General features: G+C 32.7%; 1 protein-coding gene across 7 annotated transcripts in view; it reads left to right on the forward strand.

Moving 5' to 3' along the window:
* LOC105489083 (coiled-coil domain containing 171) overlaps positions 1 to 21527 on the forward strand; it is a 395301-nt gene that overhangs the window by 256172 nt on the left and 117602 nt on the right. For 6 of the 7 annotated variants that reach the window (XM_071077821.1, XM_071077823.1, XM_011753730.3 and 3 more), the window contains 2 exons: positions 2720 to 2865; positions 4920 to 4974. In XM_071077821.1, coding sequence (XP_070933922.1) covers positions 2720 to 2865; positions 4920 to 4974 — 201 coding nt within the window. Of the gene's footprint in view, positions 1 to 2719; positions 2866 to 4919; positions 4975 to 21527 lie in introns of those variants that run through there. The other variant, XR_011612600.1, reaches the window with a different exon arrangement.

A 21527-nucleotide genomic window follows, 5' to 3' on the forward strand; every position in this document is an offset into this window, starting at 1 on the left:
GTGACAGTCAGGAGAGTTCTCCAAGTAATTAGAGTTGAGCATTGGGGGAACAATTAGGAGCAGAGTTATTAAACTTGATTTATCCTATTCTCTCCTGAACAGTTTCTTGGATATCAGAACATCACACTTTCACAATCTACCCTGGTTGAGAAATTAGTGGCTAACCTGCTGCTTATCATTGTTGCCTTGCTGCCTAGAGGCGCACCCTCTTGGTTTCAGTCATTCAGTTGGAAATATTAGAGTCCATAAAGTTTATCATGGGTTTTAATTAGATCAATCTGAACAGGAGAAAAGAAAAGCTGAATTTAAAATTATATGTGATATATGGATATATATTTGTAAATATATATGTGATATGTACATATATATGTACTCAAATGTATTTTTCTTTAAAGCTCAGTGTTAGGATTTTTAAATATTCTGTTTTTGTTATTTAAAAAAGGTTAGGTATTAGGGAAAAGACATATTCTTGAATTGTGGTTTATGTCTTGGTGTTTTATACCCATCCCCCTCAATCTTGGGGCCCACTGATGTATTTCATGATGTCATTCTCCTCTTTTCAAATGAGAATTCTGTAAGTTATGATCTTTTTTTCCAAAAAACTATATTATCTTTTTGTTTTCATACTCAAGGAAGTGTGAATTATATCACTTTGTTTATACCACTTTTTGTTTCTTTTCTATGCCCTTGAAATAGTGTAAGCTTTAGAAGAGTTTGGTGACTCCTGTCATTTGCCTCTGAGACATGAAAATGAAAGAATGGAAACGAGAAGATTTAGCTATGTAGTAGAAATTCTAATGTTATGAGTTATATGTTCTTTGAAAGGATATGATAGGATGGTTGAAAAGTCAAGTGTGGGTTTCAAAGTCATGGATTCCCTCAGATTGGATCAGCAAGCTTCAGTCTGGTTAAGGTTAGAGATAATATACTGAATGCTGGATAGTCCCCTCACAAATATGCACCTCTAGTCATAAGAGTTACTGAGCAGAAGAATTTGAATGGATTGGCACAAGTGTATTGTTTTTGTTGGAAGAATTCAAGCTTTATCCATAACTGGTGGTGGACCATTAGTTTGATCTTCATATTTGAAAAATTGTTTTTTTTTGTTGCTTGAAAGATGTCAGAAATGCTGACTTTAAAAGGAACTCAAAAGGATTTTACTTTTTTAAATAAAGAAAGTTCATGATGCTTTAGTGCATTTATCTTAGCATTGGCGCAAAATTAGTAGGTTTAGTGTGGTTTTAAAAATTTATTCTTTGCCATATTTTTAAAGTTGGTTTGAATCAGTGACTATTTCTGTGGTGCAACGTGTGTGAAGATCTGTTAATAGTGAAGATTTAAAACAAAATACAATGTCTCATAAGTGGTCATAGTTTGTTTAATTTTTTGATTTATATTTGTTTGACAGTAACTTGACTATTTGAAAAGTGAATTTTAAAACTTTTAATGTTTTAAAATACCTGGTTTGACTGATGATGGCTTTCAATTCACCAGCAGTTAGAGGGAATTGATTGGTTTAGCATGTACACAGCTTAAGTTTTTATACTATTCATTTTTTTAATACTACCCATTGTGAATGCACTGAAAGAATACTGTTAGAAGAGTTTTACACATGAAATTATAATATTTTTGTTTATTCTTTACTAGGTTTTTGAAGCACAGTGTGGGTGTTAATGTGTGGCTAAACTGAGCAAGAAGAAAAAATTATGTGTATGCAGTCAATTATTTAGCTCACCATCCAACAAATTTAATCAAAAACTGTTTGATAAGGTTACTCTAGAAATGTTTTAGGCAAAGGAGTAAGAAGATTTTTAGAGTTAAGTGATCCTCTGATCCCGGTACTATTTTGCATCCTAGAATTTTAAGTGAGGTCTAGAAAATACTTCACTCAATTGTGAGCTTCTGATTCTAAGCCTGCAATATAAAGTTGCGCAATTGCATCTTGAAATTTTTGCGCTAAGTAAATATTTCAAATTAAAGTAGATAGCAAATATAAATCAACAGATTTTGTACTTCTGTGACTAAGAAAATATTTATAGAACACAAATAATTCTGAATGCAAGTATTATTTATAACTTTATTAGTTAAAGCATGTTGATCCTATTTGTGTTGCGATCCTTGATGTAAGAGTTATTTACTGGGAAGCAAGTGAATTTTATTTTGGAGTCCAATTTGTTTGTTTGCTGAAATGTCTGTAGCCACCTAACTATGTATTTATAAAGACAGTGGTGGTACTGTTTCATCTTGGGTTTACCATTTTCTTATAGATATCCTGGTCTATCATTTTCTCAATCACATGCATAGTTTGGGCATATGATAGTTCTTAACTCTAGTTCTATTTAGAATAAAATTGACTCTAAATTTCATGTGCTTTCTACCCTGAAAACTTTATTTTTTCATCATTAAAAGAAAGTACAACTTGAGATTTTTATAATCAGATTATTTTTAGTAAGAATACAATTTATTTGCCTTGCAGTATTTTAAAAAATAAAATGGAACTGTATTTTGTAACCAAACATTTTCCAAAATCTTATCAGTTCTATCATTTCTAATTAGTAAGTATATAAAATTTTTGCAGAAAATTTGTTAAACTTTGATGTGTAATGACCCAAGTCTACTTCTCAGTCAGTCTGTATTCTTCTTTGTTTAATAGCCTATGGCATAAATTGAAGTTAATTATCAGGGCTGACAAGTAACTCTGTTTTCTGTCTGCTTGCAGAGTCTCTCCGAGGCAAAGATGGAGCTGAGAAGAAAAGATCAATCTCTGCGTCAGCTCAATAGACATCTTACCCAGCTGGAGCAGGACAAGCGTCGACTAGAGGAGAACATCCATGATGCAGAGAGTGCCCTCCGCATGGCAGCCAAGTGAGCATTTGGACCTTGGGGAGATCACTTAAAACAGACAAAAGATCAATTCTTACTTTCATGCTCCGGGTTTTAGCCCTGGATAATACAGTGTTAGAAAACAAAAGTACAGCTGTCTTTCTTTGAAATTCTCTGATATATCCTCAAAAAAGAAAAACTCTTAACATACTAAATGTATATTTTATTGAGAAACCTCAGAAAAGTATAAGCTTCTATAAAACCTCTAATTATGCTTATTTTGGGCTCCGTTGTAGTGTTACGTGTTAGAAACTATGTTTTATTAATGTGAAATGTAAGACTCTATTTATAAGTTTTTCATAGTATCTTCTGTTATACATTCCTATTCTCTTCTGCCTCACTCTCTCTGAAAGTTTGCTCTGCATATATTATTATATACTAATATTGCAAGTAATATTTCCATAAAGAAATGTTAGCATACAATCAGCATATGTATCATAGCATTTAAAAAATACAATAAAACATTGATCATGAAAACTCATTTAATTTTTATAGCTGTATATTCTAATATTTTAAGTAGAAAAACATACAGTTTTCAGAGTAGACCACTATGTAAATGTGATGAAAATGTCTTTCCTTTTTTTTTGAAACCAGGTAATCAAGTTGACATACATTATGAAGTTCACATTGAACAGTTCTCTTGGGCATTTTTATTTGTTCCTCATATCAAATTTCATGGAATACTTTAAGACAGTTCTTTGTGCAACAGCGTGGCTTAAAGAAAATCTATTTTCAAGGAATAAAGAAACATCTAATTTTGATAAACTCAGTGTTTTCTAACTTTAGAATTCTGAATTTCTTTACTTGCAAAAATATATGTTTTTTAAATATTTTTTGAGAGAAACTCTTAAGCATAAAATATCATCAAATATGAATGTAGTCTGTAAACTACAGAATGTGTATAAATCACTGAACGAGGAATCCGCAATCTTCAGATATTCATAAGCTTTGCCACTGGGTTTGTGACATTGCTCAAACATAATGAAAACATGAATTGACACAAGGCCAAGATATTGGCATATTTGAATAACCACTGAGAGGTTTTTGGGAAATTGTTAAGCAATATAATGATGCACCACCATATAAGGTGTATGTTTTTGTCATTTTTTAAAATATAAGTTTGACTGAATCAGTTTTTTTGTTATTGTTCACTCCCAGTTTCATCATGTCAAATGAGAGGCTTAGCCCAGGTAATTTCCAGTAAGTCTTATAGCACTGAGAAAATTCTGAGATGAATGAAAATAGGCTAATAAAACCTCCAGATTCAAATTGTATTTTCAAAACAGGGCTGCTAATTCAGTATTTTGACATGTCTATGATCTGTGACCATGGGCACATGTTTTTATAAAACTAAAGAAAGCTAATTTGAAATCTGGAGAACTAATACATTATTTACAGTTTTCAATTTCAATTTACAATTAGATTTTTATCTTCAGTATTTTCATTCAAACTTTTTATTTCATTATGAAGGCTAAATTCAATATACTAGGCTGATAGGAGAAACTAGTAACTTTGCATATTCCCAGACAAGTCATGGAGGAGTTTTCTGTGTAATTATTATAGCATAAAAAGACTGTGTAGAAAGGAAAATACTATTTTGCGTAGTATGGTCATTTATTATATATCCCCATCACTAAGATTTTTAAAGTCTTTTTCATTAGAAATAGAAGAATGAAGTTTTACCATTTACAGCACTTTTTAAATGATCAATAATGTAATTGTAATTTTTTTTCTTTGTTTTTCACTTTTTTACCTTTTTACTCTCCCCTACCCCGATTTAGGACAGGCAACAAAATTTAAGATATGTGTTAAATGTGGAAATATATCAGTGAATGTGGTTAGTTTTTGTACATTTAAAAGGAGGACAATGAATTAAAAATCGAAATTTAAAAAGGTAAAATAAATAAAAAAAATAAAAGGAGAACAATGATATCAGACCCTTATTTTTTAATACTAGTGACTTATACTAAAATGTGTAACAGTTGTAGTAAGGTTTGAGTTTTACTAACACTTAATCTTTCTTTTATTTTTTCTAGAGACAAAGAATGTGTTGCAAATCACATGAGAGCAATAGAAAATACGCTTCACAAGGTACTGTAATTTTTCTTTAATATTGTTCAATTTGTATCATGACACCTAGTCATTATTTTTATTAGCCACAAAGTTCTTTAATTCATTTTGTAACTTAAAAAAATAAATTAACAAAAAGATGCTATGCAGATGACTGGAAATTTCCATTACATAGTGCTATATTGCATGCTTTTTTCAGAATTCACTTTATATATTTAATAAGACTATGAAAATAGTGGTTTCCCCAAACTGGTGTAATTGTACTTGGAATTATTTGTGGTCTTTGCTGAACAAAGCAGAGGTCATTAAGATTCTTATATGTCTCATAATGATAAAATGTTTGACCACACTGTCTAACCTCTTACCACTCTTAAACCAACAGTCCTATATATATATATATATATATGTATGGAGAGAAACATGTATTTTATTTAGTAATACTCATATATATAAACTAGGTAGTAATGTTATTCAAATTGAAATTTTCTTTCTTACTTGTAAGAATATATTCTTAAAGTAGAAATTTAATTATTTAATATATTCTGTTGTTTTCAAATTTGATTACTCCTGTATGATAAACTCTGAGTGTTAATTTGCAGTGATGAACAGCATAATAAAAGTATTATGATATTTGTAAAAACATAATATATTTACTGACCATGTGTTTTGTTAGCACTCCACTCTGCACTGAAAGATATGTTCATTATTTCATCATTCAAAAGCAGAGAAACATTATTTATGTGTTTCTGCTACTGTCTGATAGGCAAATTATTGGAAATGCAAACATTAAGTACTTTAAAGATACATGGAGTTTATGAATGAATCATATTTAGAATAACCTTGTAAATCAGTTTTTTATATAATATCATTTTATAAGTCACTTAAAATACCCTAAAACTAACTTTTTGAAGGGCATATTAAATAAAAATTAGCAAACTAATAGTTAATGCATTTTAACATTTTAAAAACAACGGGCCCCTGTATTCTTTTCTATTTTGAAAGTGACCAGCATTATTTCATGTCAACAAAAGTATTTTGGAAAAGAAAAATGATCTGAGTGCTATTTCCTAAGCTTCTTTGAAACTATGATTTCTCCCCCTTCCCATTTAAAAAAGTTTAGCTAGTCAGTGTAGTCTAAATACAGTCACATTAAATTTATATGTGCCACAAATCTGTAATTTAGATTTGCAGTGAGAGAGACATCTTTGGTATTTTTTTTGAACTTGGTAGATAGAAAAGTCAATTACGTCATATACATGGCACACCCTTTTATATAGTTAATGTTGACTTTGAAATCCAGTTGGTTTTTTCATCATCCCAGTTGGAGGAAAAAAAAGTTAGACAGCAGCTAACTTGGGGAATGAACTTTGACATCAGGGAAAAAGCATCACCAACGTGAAATGTAAATGTTGTACCTTCTTCTTTTCTTATGAAAATGGCAAAATATATCATTTAAATATGATAAAGACTGCAGCAGGATGATTAGAATCGTACAGTTCTTCAGTTGTAGTTCATCTTTTGATTTTTGTGTCATACGGAAAGAAAGCGGTCTGTAAAGCTGGTCTATAGCCATTGTAGATTTACTTTTGCTTTATGGCTTTTTCTCTCTTCAGATTTAGTAGTTAATTATTTTGATTTATGTCTTTAGAAAATTCTATTAATATAGTGGTTTTAAAATTATCAATTACTTTTCAAGCTTGAAGTGAAAACTTAGGAAAGATAATTGGAGATAATTCTCTTTTCTGTGAGGTATGAGTGAGAATGAATGAGTGATAAGGAGGTGGCCCAGAGAGTCCTCTGAAGGTCTCAGGAAGATGCACGCCCACCTGTCTTCATGCCAGAGTTCAATAGGTTTATTTTTCTGGCTGCCTTGGACTTTCCATTGGCATTTTGCTGTCTTTGATGAAACAAAGAGTAGTGTGGAAGGAGGGTCCAGGCTCTTTCACAGGATGGTAAAAATCAATATGGATACATCCAAACTCTTTAGCAAAGTTTACTGTGCATAGTAAAATAGTATGAGTATTTATATTTCTTACTGTTTTAAACATACGTGTTTTCAAGATTGGAACCATTCATTCTAGAATAAAACTAAGTCTTACCCACTGAGTTGAATTTTAATAGTAACATCTGACACTAATCAAATAGAAGAAAGAACTTGTTTTCCTGCAGACATCATTTCTTTTCTTGGATGTTAAGGAACTTACCTGAACATATTTGTTTTTAGGAAAAACAATTACATTTGGTTTATACTTGTTAGCTTTTAAGCAACACATTTCATTCAACTTTTCAAATACTACAACTGTATTACACAGAACAGTTGGTTAGATATTATTTTCAAAATTCCATTTGGGACTGGTAACTATTTAATAAGGAAGGTCAGTCATTTCAGTTAAAAAACATAGTTTTTTTCCAAAGAAATGTAAGTTTTATATTAATTTCATTTAGATATATATTTTTATGCCCATTTTTAATGTAGGTCAGAACTTAATTTTATAATACACTGTTTTGGGTGGGCCAATTTGAAGGTATTGGAGATAAGAAACATAAGAACAAGAAGAAACAAAATCATCATAACTTTTCATGAGTTGCATTTTTAAAAACACACCCTTCTCTCTTGAGTTGAAATTTTGGCTGCTTTTTATTTTTTTGGAAAATCCAAAACTGTTGAACTTGTTTTGAAAAAACTCTCCAGCTTAACCATTTTAAAGTGCGCAGTTCAGTGGCTTTCAGTATGTGCACCCATCACAGCTAATTCTGGAACATTTGCATCGCTCCAAAAGAAACCCAGTACCCAAGAAGCAATTATTTCTTATATCCCTTTCCCCTACATCCTGGCAAACACTGACCTGCCTTCTGTCTCTATGGATTTTCCTGTTCTGGACATTTCATGTAAATGGAATAATACAATATGTGGTTTTAGATGTCTGGCTTCTTTCATTTAGCATAATTTATTCAAAGGTCATTCATGTTGTGGCATTTATTGATACATCATTCCCTTCTATGGCTGAATAATATGCCATTGTATAGTTATACCACATTTTGTTTAGGCATTTATCAGCTGATGGACACTGGATTGTTTCCTCTTCTTGGGTATTATGAATAGTGAATGCTGTTGTGAAATTTTGTGTAAAAATTTTTGTTTGAAGGTCTGTTTTAACTTCTCTTAGGTATGTAGCTAGCACTGGAACTGCTGGATCATATAACAATACTTTGATAACTTTTTGAGGAACCACAAAACTGTTTTCCACAGTGACTGCACCATTTTAAATCTGCACCATTATGGATAAGCATTCTAATTTTTCCACATCCTTGCTCACACTTGTTAGTTTCAATTTTTGTTAATGGCCATCCTAGTGGCTATTATATAGTATCTCACTGTGGTTTTTGATTTGCATTTTCCTAATGACTAACAATGTTGAACATGTTTTCATGTGATTATTGATTATTTGTCTTCTTTGGAGTAATGTCTCCTCACATCCTTTGCCCATTTTTAAATCGGGTTGATTGTCTTTTTGTTGTTGAGTTTTAAGAGTTCTTTGCATATTCTGGATACTAGAATCTTGTTATATATATGATTTGAAAACATTTTCTCCCATCATGTAGGTTGTCTTTTTACCTTATATTTAGATAGTGTCCTTTGGTGAACAGAAGTTTTACAATTTGATGAAATCTAATTTTTTTTTCTTGCTGCTGCTTGTGTGTTTGGCATATCTAAGAATCCATGTCCAAATGCAAAGTCATGAAGCTTTCCCCTGTGTTTTATTCTAAGAATTGTATAGTTTTAGCTCTTACATTTAGGTCTTTAGTCTATATAAAATTGATTTTATATATTCTATCATGTAAAGGCCCAACTTCATTCTTTTATATGGCAGTCCCATTATTCCAGCACTATTTGTTGAAAAGACTGTTCTTTTCCCATTGAATGATCATGTTGAATCATTCATATTCCTCTTGAAAATCAGTTGACTATAGATGTATAGGTTTATTTCTGGACTCTCAATTCTATTCCATTGAATTGTATGTCTCTCTTCATATCAGTACCACGAGTTTTGATGACTGTGTTTTCTATTAAGTTTTGAAATTGAGAAATGTGAGATTTTGAGGTCTCCAGATTGTTTTGACTATTCAAGTTCTCTCATACAGTTCCATGTGAATTTTGGGATCAGCTTGTCCATTTCTGCAGAAGAAGGCAATGGAATTTTGAAAGCTGCTATGGTGAATTTATAAATCAATTTGGGGAGTATTGTCATCTTAACAATATTAAGTCTTGCAATTCATGAACAGAGAATGCCTTTCTACTTACTTAGATCTTCTTTAATTTCTCTCAACAGTGTTTAGTGGTTTTCAGTGTACAAGTTATGCATCTTCTTGGTTAAGTTTATTCTTTATTTTATAATTTGCAATGCTATTTTAAATGGAACTGTTTTCTTAAGTCTAATTTTTTATTCTTAATTGCTGGTGTGCAGAAGTACAACTGATTTTTGTATGTTTATCTTTTATGTGTTCATCTTGTCTCCTAAAAAACTGCTGAATTTATTAACTCTAGTAGTTTTTGTGTGCATGTATAGCTTCTGTAGGATTTTCTACATGTAAGATTGTGTTATCTGTGAATATAGTTTTACTTAGTTCTTTCTAATTTGGATGCCTTTAGTTTCTTTTCCTTATCTAATTATCTGACTGGAACATCCAGTATGGTGTTGAATAGACATGTTGAGAGCAGACACCTTTGTTTTCTTCTTAATCTTAAGGGGAAAGTTTTTGGTCTTACACCATTGAGCATGATATTAGCTGTGGGTTTTTTCATAGATCCCCTTTATCAGTTTGAGAAAGTGCTCTTCCGTTCCTAGTTTTTTGAGTGTTTTTTTTTTTTTATCATGAAAAGACGTTGAGTTTTATCAAATGTTTTTCTTTTTCTGCATCAGTTGAGATGATCATGTTGTGCCTCCCTTCCTTCATCCTACTGATGTTTTGTACTACCTAGCATGATTTATGTATGTTGAACACCATTGTGTTCCTGGGATAAATCTCACTTGGTTATGGTGTATGATCTTTTGAATATGCTGCTAGGTTTGGTTTGCTAGGTTTTTTGTTTTTTTTTTTTTAAGGGTTGTTGCATCTAAATTCATAGGACATATTGGTCTGTAGTTTTCTTTTGTGATATCTTTGTCAGGCTTTAGGACAAAGTAATACCTCAGAATAGGTTAGGAAATGCTGCCTTCTCTTCATTTTTTTTCAAGAATTTGAGAGATTGGTGTTAATTCTTCAAACATTTGGCAGAATTCACCAGTGAAACTTTCTGGGCCTGAACTTCTCTTATCTGGAAGTTTTTGATACTGATTCATTCTTTTCTTGTTATAGATCTACTCATATTTTCTATTTCTTTTTCAGTCAGTTTTGGTAGTTTGTGTGTTTCTAGGAATTGGTTTGTTTTATCTAAGTTATCTGACTTGATATCCAATTGCTCATTATCTTATTATTGTTTTTATTTCTGTAAGGTTATTAGTAATGTCCCCATTTATATTTCTGATTTTAGTAATTTAGTAACTTTTCCCTTGGTTAGTCTAGGTAAGGTTTGTCAATATTATTTGTCTTCTTAAGGGTTCAACTTTTGGTTTCCTTGATTTGCTCCATGGTTTTTCTGTTCTCTATTTTGTATTATCTCTACTCTGGAACATTATTATTTCTTCCTTCTGTTTGCTTTGGGTTTAGTTTGTGCTCTCTGTCTCTCTCTTACTTGCTCCAAGCTGGAAGGTTAGGTTATTGATTTGAGATCTTTCTTCTTTTTTAATGTAGACATTTACAGCTATAGATTTCTGTCTGATGCAGCTTACACTGCATCTCAGAAGTTTTGTTTTATTATTTTTTTATATTCATCTATTTCAAAGTATTTTCTAATTTCTATGATTTCTTCATTGACTTATTAAGAGTGAGCTGATAAATTTCTGAATATTTGGAAATTTTCCACACCTTTTTTTTGCTATTGAATTATGATTTAATTTTATATGGTTTAAATACTTTGTTTTATTTCTATTCTTTTTAAGTTTGTTAAAGTTTGTTGTATGGTCCAGAATATGGTCTGTCTTGCTGAATGTTAAATGTGCATTTTAAAAGAATATGTATTCTTTTGTTAGGTAGAGTGTTCTACATATGTCTGTTATGTGTAGTTGGTTTATGATGTTCAAGTCTTCTAAATCCTTGATTGTTTTTTGTCTGGGTGTCCTATTCATTAGTGAAAGCGTGATGTCAAAGTCTCCAAATGTTATTGTTGAACTCTTTTTCCTCTTCAATTTGGTCAGTTTTGCTTCATATATTTTGAGATTATGTGGAAATTGTTGTATCTTCTTGATGGATTGACTCTTTTATCATTATATGATGTCTTTGTTTCTTGCAATAATTTTGATCTTAAAGTCTTTTGTCTGATATTAGTGGAGGCGCTCCAGCTCGCTTGGTTACTGTTGGCGTGGGCTTTTTCTGTCTTTTCACTTTTAACCTATTTGTGTCTTTGTATCTAAGATGAATCTATTATAGACAGTGTCAAATGAATCACGTTTTGAAAAACATTCATTTTGCTAACTCCTGACTTTCAATTGGATATTTAAATCAATTTACATTTAACATAATCATGATAAGGAAGGACTTCTGCCATTTTATTTACATGTATTATATCTGTTTTGTTCCTCAGTTCCTCTACTAGTCCTTCTTGTCTGCGTTACATAGATCTTTGGTAGTATACCATTTTTTTAATTTTATTAAAAATTATGTATAGTAAAATATACATTTTTCTAGGATATATCATATGTTAGGTGTCTTCTCTTTTATTTTACTATACATGTTTAGTTGTTTTCTTAGTGTTACCCTTGGTGATTACAATTAACATCTCAATTCAAAACAGTCTTGTTTGAATTAATGCCAACGTAGTACCAATTATGTTTAAAAATTTTGCTTTTATATAGCTTCATCCTTTCTCTTCATATTGTTACAAATTACATCCTTATATATTGTGTGCCCATCAACATAGTTTATAATGGTTGTTTTATATAGCTGTCTTTTAAATCTATAGAAGAAAAAGAGGAGTTACAAACCAAACATACATTAATACTGACTTTTATATTTCCCTACATGGTTACCTTTGCTGGCGTTCCTTATTTTTTCATGTGAATTTGAGTTACTGTCTAGTATCCTTTCATTTCAGGACTCCCTTTAGCATTTCTTATTGGGCAGATCTAGTGGCGAATTCCCTTAGCTTTTGTTTGTCTTGAAATGTCTTAGTTTCTCCTTCATTAGAAAAAATTTTAATTTTATTGTGGTAAGAACAGTTAGTCTAAGATCTAGCCTTTTAATGGATATTTACTATGCAATACAATATTGTTAACCACAGGTACAGTGTTATAAAGCAGACTTTCAGAACTTACCCATCTTGCATAACTGAAGCTTTATACCTATTCATTAACAACTCTCCACTTTGCCCTCCCCGACCCCAGCCCCTGGTAACCACCGTTCTACTCTCCTTTTCCATGAGTTTGACTATTTTAGGTACGTCATGTAAGTGGAATTATGTAGTATTTGTTCTGTGAATGGTTTGTTTCACTTAGCATAATGTCCTCAAGGTTCATCCATTTTGTTGTATATCATAGGATTTCCTTCTTCTAAAAGGCTGATTATTTCCTTCCTTTTAAAAGCTGAGTAATATTTATTGACTATATATACCATATTTTATGTATTCATTTATCTCTCAATAGACATTTAGGTTGTTTCTAGATCTTGACTATTATAAATAGTACTGAAGTGAACTTGGGATTGTATATATTTCTTAGAGATTCTTATTGTAATTCTTTTAGATAAATACCCATAAGTGGTTGCTGAATCATATGTGGTAGTTCTAATTTTAACTTTTTGTGGAATCTCCGTACTTTTTTTCCATAGCATCTGCACCACTTTACATTCCTTTGCTGTTGTGTACATGGGTTCCAGTTTCTCCACATCTTTGCCAACACTTGTCTTTAAAAAAATTTTTTTATAATAGTCCTCCTAATAGGTATGTGGTGATACCTCACTGTGGTTTTGATTTTTATTTCCTTGATGATAGTGACATTGAGGATGTTTTCATATACCTGTTGACCATTTGTATGTCTTCTTTGGATAAATGTCTATTCAAGTTCTTAGCCCATTGTAAAATCAGGTCATTAGTTTCTTTTTGCTTTTTGCTATAAGAAATTAACCTCTTTTATTTTAGAAATTAAACCCCTTATATGGTTTGCAAGTATTTTCTCTTATCCTATAGGTTGCCTTTTCATTATATTGATTATTATTATTTTTTGCTATGCAGAAGCTTTTTCATTTGATGTAGTTTCACTTGTCTGTTTTCATTTTTGTTTCTTGTGCTTTTAGTGGCATATTTTTCTTGCCAAATCATGCTTCCTAGGACATTTCAATGATAACGTTGAATACAAGTGGTAAAAGCAGACCTCCTTACCTTGTTCGTGATTTTAGAGGAAAAGCTTTAAGTTTTTAATCATTGAGTGTGATATTAGCTGTGGACTTTACATATATGGCCTTTGGTGTGTTCAGGTACTTTTCTTCCACTCCTAGTTTGTTGAGAGTTTTTATCATGAAAGGCTATTGAATTTTTATCAATTTTATCAAATGCTTTGTATGCATCTATTGAGATGATGGTGCAAATTTTGTCCTTCATTCTGTTAATGTTGTGTATCACAATTGATTTTTGCATGTTGAACCATTCTTACATCCCAGGGATAAATCCCACTTTGTAATGGCACCTAATCCTTTAATTGTGCTTTTGAATTCAGTTGCTAATATTTTGGTGAGGAGTTTTGGATCTATATTCATTGGGGATATTGGCCTGTAGTTTTTTTTCTTGTGAGATATCTTTGTCTGGCTTTGGTATCAGGAAAATGCTGGTCTCATAAAATATATTTGGAAGTTTTTCCTCCTTTTCAAGTTTTTTGGAGGAGTTTGAAAATCATTAATGTTAATTATTTAATTGTTTTATAGAATTCGTCAGTAAAGCCACCTGGTCCTGGGCTTTTCTTTGTCAGAAGATTTTTGATTACTGAATCAATCTGCTTACTCAATAGTTCAAGATTTTCCCTCCTTCCCTCCCCCCCAACCCATCCCCATCTTTGTGTCTTTCTTTCTTTCTTTTTTGTTTGTTTGTTTGTTTGTTTGTTTTGAGACAGTATCTTGCTTTGTTGCCTAGGCTGGAGTGTGCAGTGGCATACTCATAGCTCACTGCAGCCTCAAACCCCTGGGCTCAAGAGATCCTCCTACCTCAGTCTCCAAGTAGCTGGGACTACAGGCATATGCCACCAAATCCTGCTAATTTTTATTTTTATTTATTTATTTTTATTTTTTTATTTTTTGAGACGGAGTCTCGCTCTGTCACCCAGGCTGGAGTGCAGTGGCGCAATCTCGGCTCACTGCAAGCTCCGCCTCCCGGGTTCACGCCATTCTCCGGCCTCAGCCTCCCGAGTAGCTGGGACTACAGGCGCCCGCCACTGCGCCCGGCTAATTTTTTTCTATTTTTAGTAGAGACGGGGTTTCACCATGGTCTCGATCTCCTGACCTTGTGATCCGCCCGCCTCGGCCTTCCAAAGTGCTGGGATTACAGGCGTGAGCCACCGCGCCCGGCCTCCTGCTAATTTTTAAATTGTTATTTTTTTTGTAGAGATAGCATCTCACTGTGTTGCCTAGGGTGTCTTGAACTCCTAGCCTCAAGTACTCCTCCCACCTTGGCCACCAAAGTGCTGGGATTATAGGTATAAGCCACCACACCCACCCTCTGTTTAAGAATTTCTATTTTTTTTTTAATCATTCGTTCTTATTAGGTTGCATGTTTCTTAGGATTTATCCATTTCTTCTAGATTATCTACTGTATTTCATATAATTGTTTGTAGTAGTCTGTCATGATTCTTTTTATTTCTGTGGTATCAGTTATAATTTCTCCTCTTTGTGTTTTTTTTTTGTTTTTTTTTTTTTTTAGTTTTATCTTTTTTTCCTAGTCTTACTAAAGGTTTGTAAATTTCATCTTTTCAAAATGCAAACTGTTAGTTTTACTGATTTTCTCTATTGTGTTTTTCTGTTCTCTATTTTTTTCCTGATCTTTATTATTTCCTTCCTTCCGCTAACTTTGGGTTTAGTTTGTTCCTCGTCTCGTTCCTTGAGGTGCCAAAATTAAATCGTTTATTTGAGAAATTTCTTTTTTTTTTTTTTAAATGTAGGTGTTTACTGCTGTACGTTTCCCCTTACTGCTGCTTTCACTGAGTCTCTTAAGTTTTGATATGTTGTATTTCATTTTCATTTTCATTTGTCTCAAGATATTTTCTAACTTTCCTAATGATTTCTTTCTTATGCCATTGGTTGTTCAAAAATTTGTTTTTTTTTTCTATATATCGTGAATTTTCCAGTTTTTCTTCTGTACTTTGTTTCTGGTTTCATTTCATTATAGTCAGAAAAAAAACCTTGGTATGATTTTAATATTCTTAAATCTATTAATACTTGTTTTGACACCTAACATATGATATATCCTAGAAAATGATCTGTGTACACTTGAGAAGAATGCGTGTTCTGCTGCTGTATACTGGAACGGTCTACATATGTTCATTAGGTTCATTTGGTCTATAGTGTTGTTTGTGTTTGCTATTTCTTTTTCTGACTGGTTATTCTCCCCATTATTGGAAGTGGGGTAATGAAGTCTCCTACTGTTATTGTGTTGCTGTCTGTATTCCCTTCAGTTCTGCCAATGTTTGTTTTATATATTTAGGTGCTCTGTTGTTGGGGGGGGGTGTGTGTGTGTACGTATATGTGTGTATATATGTGTGTATATAATTGTTAAAATTGTTATATGTTCCTGGAGACTGTATTCTTATATTATTATATAATGTTATTCTTTGTCCCTCCTGACAGTTTTTGGCTTCTAATCTATTTTGTATGATACAAATATATTCACTCCTACTCTTTTTTGGTTACCAAATGGTAACTAATGTAATATCTATTTCCAACACTTTACTTTCAGTCTATGCACATCCTTAAATCTAAAATGAGTTTCTCATAGACAGTATATAGTTGGATCATGTTTTTTTTTTAATCCATTCAGCCACTCTGTGTCTCTTTATTGGAAGTTAAATCTATTTATTTATCAGAAGTTAAGTCTATTTACATTTTAAGTAATTACTGATAGGAAATTATTTATTATTGCCATTCTGTTCATCATTTTCTGTTCGTCTTATAGTTCATTCATTTTTGGAGTTCCACAGCTTTTGGAGTTCCTTAGTGCACAGTTCTCAGTTCATTTTTCTCCCTTGCTCTCATCCTTTGTGTTTTATTGATTTTTTTGTGTTGATAAGCTTTTATTAATTTATTTTTTACTTTGGTGCAACTTATATGGGTATTTTGTTTCCAGTTATCCTGGGGCTTATATAAAATATGGTTATGACAGTTGAAGTTGATAACAACTTAACTTTAATCACGTGCAAAAACTCTACAGTTTTACTCCTCCTCCCTTCATATTTTGTTATTGATGTCACAATTTACTATATGGTGTATCCATTCACATAGTTTTTACTTATAGTTGTTTTTAATACTTTTGTGTTTTAACTTTTACATTAGAAATAAAAGTGATTTACCCACCACCACTAGAGTAATAAAGCATTCTGTGTATCTATATAGTTACCTTTGAGTTTTATACTTTCTTATGGTATCGTGTTGCTGTTTAGCATTCTATTATTTCTACTTGAAGAACTGCCTTTAGTGCTCCTTGTAAGGCAAGTCTGTTAGTGATGAACTTCTTCAGCTTTTGTCAGGGAAGTTTTTAGGTTTCCTTCATTTTCGAAGGACAGTTTTGCCAGGTATAGTGTTCTTAGATAGCATTCTTTTTTCCTTTCACCTCTTTGAATACATCATCTTACTCCTTTCTGGCTTGCAAAGTTTGAGCTGAAAAAGTCAATTGATAGTTTAATAGGGAATTCCCTTGTTTGTAATGAGTCATTTTCTTCTTACTGCTTTCAAAATTCTCTTTGTCTTTGAAATTTTGATTATCATGTGTTTTGGTGTGGATTTCTGTAGTTTCATCTTATTAAGGGTTCATTAAGCTTCCTGGATTTGGATGTTCATTTTCTTCCCCAGATTTGGGGAATTATCAGTCATTATTTTTTTGAATAAACTTTCTTTTCTTTTTTTCTTTTCCCTTTTTTTTTTTTGTCTGACTCCTGTCATCCATATATTGGTCTGCTTGATGTTTTTCTGTAAGTCCCTTAAGCTGTCTTTATTCTTTATTACTATTATTATTTTCTTCCTCTGACTGGATGATTTCACATGGCCTGTCTTCAAGTTCACCAATTTTTTTTTTCTGCTGGTTTTAGTCTGCTGTTGAACTTCTCTTGAATTTTCAGTTATTACATTCTTCTGCCCTAATACTTGTTTCTCTTAAACTTTCTTCTTACTGAAATTCTCACTTTGTTCATATGTTATTTTTTTTGAGCTTATCGATCATTTTTATGACAGTATTTTGAATTCTCTTTCAGGTAATTAATATATCTCTATTTCATTAGTATTGGTTTCTGGAGTTTTATCTTGTTCCTTTTTTGGATTATGTTTCTCTGTTTTTTCATTTTCCTTGACTCTTTGTGTTGGTATCTATGCATTAAGAAAAAAAGAAAAAGAAAAAGAAAAAAAGAACCTGCCATCTCTGTCAGTCTTCAAGGATTGGCTTTGTACCAGAGAAGACCTTCACCAATAAACTCGGCCAGAGCTTCTATAGGGCTCTCAAACTTCTATGTTAGTCCAAACTGTCATCTTCTTAAAGGCTCCAGGGTTCTAGAGTACGTTATGCCTCATCAGTGCTTTGAGACAGGCAAGACAAAAGATAGAAATATTACCCTCTGCTAATACTTGGAAAATTTGAGATGTTGTATGTATGGCCCAATTCTTTTCCTCCCAAGGCAGAGACTGAGAGCAGGGGATTTTTTTTTCACTGGTCCTTTCTGTGCCAAGTCAGGGGAGAGCTGTTATGAATATCTGTGCTCTAGTCCAAACCACCACCTTTTTTTCTCTGTGGGTCTAGCATATGTTGGGTCATGTCAGTACTCAAACACAGGTGAAACAAAAGCCAGTGCTGTAGATAGAACTCTGAAGAGTGGGACATCGTATGCACAGTCCAATTCCTTCCCTTCTCATAAAGAGTTGGGAGCTGAGAGTTCCCTCCTGATAATATGATGCTGTGCTGGGAATGGGGATTATGATTAGAGAGTGTCTTCGGTTTTCCCAGTGGTTTCAGTGTGACTGATTTCTTGTTGCCCAGGTTGCAGGAGCCTCTCAGCTACTTTCTGGAATTTCCATAAAGGGAATTGATATGTGCCATTCAATCAGTGTGTCCATGGGGGAAGGAGAGTCCAGGGCTTCCTCTTCCACCGTCTGGCTGCTATCTTTCTCCTTCGTTTTTAAGGACACTTTTGTCACAAATAGAATTCTTGGTTGACAGGTGTTTTTTTTTTCTAACTACCCCCACCCCACCACCAAATTTTGAATGTGTCAACTTCAAAATGTATGTTTTGCTTGTTTTTCTTTTCATTTACATTTTCTATTTTGGAAGACATTGTTCTCATGGTTTCTTTTAGTTCCTTGTACATGGTTTTCTATAACTTTATATGCACATTTAAAATAATTGATTTCAAGTACTTATGTGGTAAGGTCAATGGTTAGGCTTCCTCAAGGACAGTTTCTGTTCATTTCTGTTTTTATTGGAAATAAGCCATACTTTCTTTTTTCCTGGGATATACAATTTTTTGTTGAAAAGTAGATATTTTGAAAATTATAATCTGACAACTCTGGAAATAAGATTCTCCCCATCTCCACGGTTGTTGCTGCTTGCTTTAGTTGTTGTTTTATATTTAGTGACTGACTGTGTAAAGTCAGAACTGATTTTGTAAAGGCTGTCTTTCTGAACTAATTTCATAAAGTCGTATCCTTTGTCATGTGTAGCTAGTGAAGTCTCTGTTAGCTTAGTAGTCAACCACTGTTTTGACAGAGTTCCTTAAATACTGAGATTCAGATTTTTTTCTTGGTTAAGCTTTTAACTGGTTACTGTAAACTTTCAGTTAGCTTCTTGAGTTCTGAAAAAAGCTAATTCTGACATTTTTTGTCAGTTTATTTGCTACTTTTATGGAAGGACTAGCTTTTGGAGTTCCTTAGTCCATCATTTTTGCCAACATCAGTCTCTAAAAGCATATACTTTTGTTTTTTAATAGCTCTACCAGTAGGCTTTCAATTTTACTGATAATACAGGAAATATTATTTCTTTTAATTAGAGCCTCTCCAAATGTGCCTAAATATTTCTATTGTGTGGGGTAAAGGGAAAGTAGAACAATTATATTAAAAATATTTCTATTGTGTGGGGTAAAGGGAAAGTAGAACAATTATATTAAAATAATTTCAGGATAGGATAATGCCTAGATGGGAAGGATAATGTCTGGATTGTGTAGGATTAGATACGATAAAAATATGTATTTATTAGATACTAACCAAGTGCCTAATAGAGAGATATCTCAGTTTACTGCAGCTGAGAGTAAAACTAAGGAAACTTAGATAAAATTGAAATGTGAAGAAGAAGCTAATAATATTTGTGTAGTCATGTTTGTTGTTGAATAGAATGGTTGCGTTCTTGAGGCTTTTGAGATAGCATGAGTCCTATAAGTTTGGAAAGATTAACTAAAATGTTCCCTATGTACGGCTATAACATACAGGCTTTAAAAGTACCAAAGAATATTCATTGAGAAGTGTTAGCTGCTTTTTTCATAAATCATCTTAAAAGATAGAACAGGAAATGACAATCCAGAAATTGTAAAAACTCCATAAGACCTTGCATCTATAAATCCTTTAAATTTATTGGACTGAAATGACACTGGAGCAATATTTAGGAAGTCACAGGAGTTTTTGCTGACATCTTTTTGGATTTGTTTCTTCAGAAAAGTTACTTAAAACCTAGAATCCATCATGAAACACAACATTTATAATAATTAAATTCTACAAATACATTTTTAGTGCATATAATGTTCCAGAAAATGTAATAGCCTCTGGGGAAACAAATATACATACATACATATATACCACATATATATGTATGTATATTTGTCATATTTTGTGTATGTGTGTGTATGTATATAAAGTTGACCCTTGAACCCATGGCTTTGAATTGTGCAGGTCCACTTATACGTGGATCTTCTTCCAACTCTGCCATCCATGAGACAGCAAGGCCAACCCCTCCTCTTCCTTCTCCTCCTCAGTCTATTCAACATTAAGATTATGAGGATGAAGACTTTTTGATGATCCACTTCCACTTAATGAATAGTAAATACATTTTCTCTTCCTTAGGATTTTCTTAATAACGGTTCCTTTTTCTAGCTTCATTGTAAGAATACAGTATATAATACACATAACACAAAATATGTGTTAATCAACTGTTTATGTTATCAGTTAAGGCTTCCAATAGTAGACTATTTGTAGTTAAGTTTTGAGGGAGTCAGAAGTTACACATACATTTTCAACTCTGTGGGGGTTGGCATCCCTAACCCACATGTTGTTCAAAGTTCAACTCTGTGTGTGTGTGTGTGTGTGTGTGTGTGTGTGTATCACCATTCTATATAGATAGTTATTCTCATATGTGGCATACTTAGAAGACTCAGGGATTGACTGGAGTTTTCTTAGAAGAAGAAAACTAATGCCTGGGTGGGGCCTCAAAATGTGAGAAAGATGGGAAAAGTATGCTAGCAAAGAGAGTGGCATGAGCAACAAGTTCATGGAAGCATGAATGACTAAATATTCTCAGTTCATTATTAAATGCAAAAAGAGTGAAAGAGATGAAGCTCAATGAGGCAGATAGTAGCTAGGTCGTGGAAGGACTTTTTTGCCATGCTAAGAACCTTGGATCATATAATGGAAGGAGCGGGGAGCATACTAGGGTTTAAGCTAGGGGTTGATGTGGTTGGATTTTCTTATAAAATTTGAGCTCTAGAGAGCATATTTTGCAAACTGGATATAGTGAGTAGTGAAAGTGGTTTTAAGAGCCACAAGTCTGAATAGACAGTTCTATTAAGAAGCTATAGCGTTAGGCTAGATGGGGGCTGAGAAGGGTTGAACCAGAAGAGTGATGGTAGGTGGTGGCAGAAGAAAGGATGTGAAACTTATTCAGCAAAGTGGCATATGATGATGAGAAAGGCAGGGGAGGATGATTCCCCTGATGGGGCAAGGATGCCATTAAAGGATCTGGGTATATAGAAAGCAGCCTTTTTGCTTATTTTTATTAAGTAGGGAGAAGGGAGACAATGATGAGTTTTGTTTTGGAAATACTGAATTTAAGGTAATGTGGAATAATCAGCAGGATGTGTGAGTCTGAACCTCAAGGGAAAAGTCAGGGCTAAAGATAAAGGTTTGAGATTGATTAACATAATACTCTGGCAAAGAAAGAAGGCAGGATAGCAATTGACAGGAGAAACAAGACATTATAGATAAATGGGAAGCTAGAAAATGCATTTCAAGAGATTAATTATGCTACTAGAGTTTGA

This window comes from Macaca nemestrina, chromosome 14 (assembly GCF_043159975.1).
Source record: "Macaca nemestrina isolate mMacNem1 chromosome 14, mMacNem.hap1, whole genome shotgun sequence".
In the NCBI taxonomy this organism is placed as follows: domain Eukaryota; kingdom Metazoa; phylum Chordata; class Mammalia; order Primates; family Cercopithecidae; genus Macaca; species Macaca nemestrina.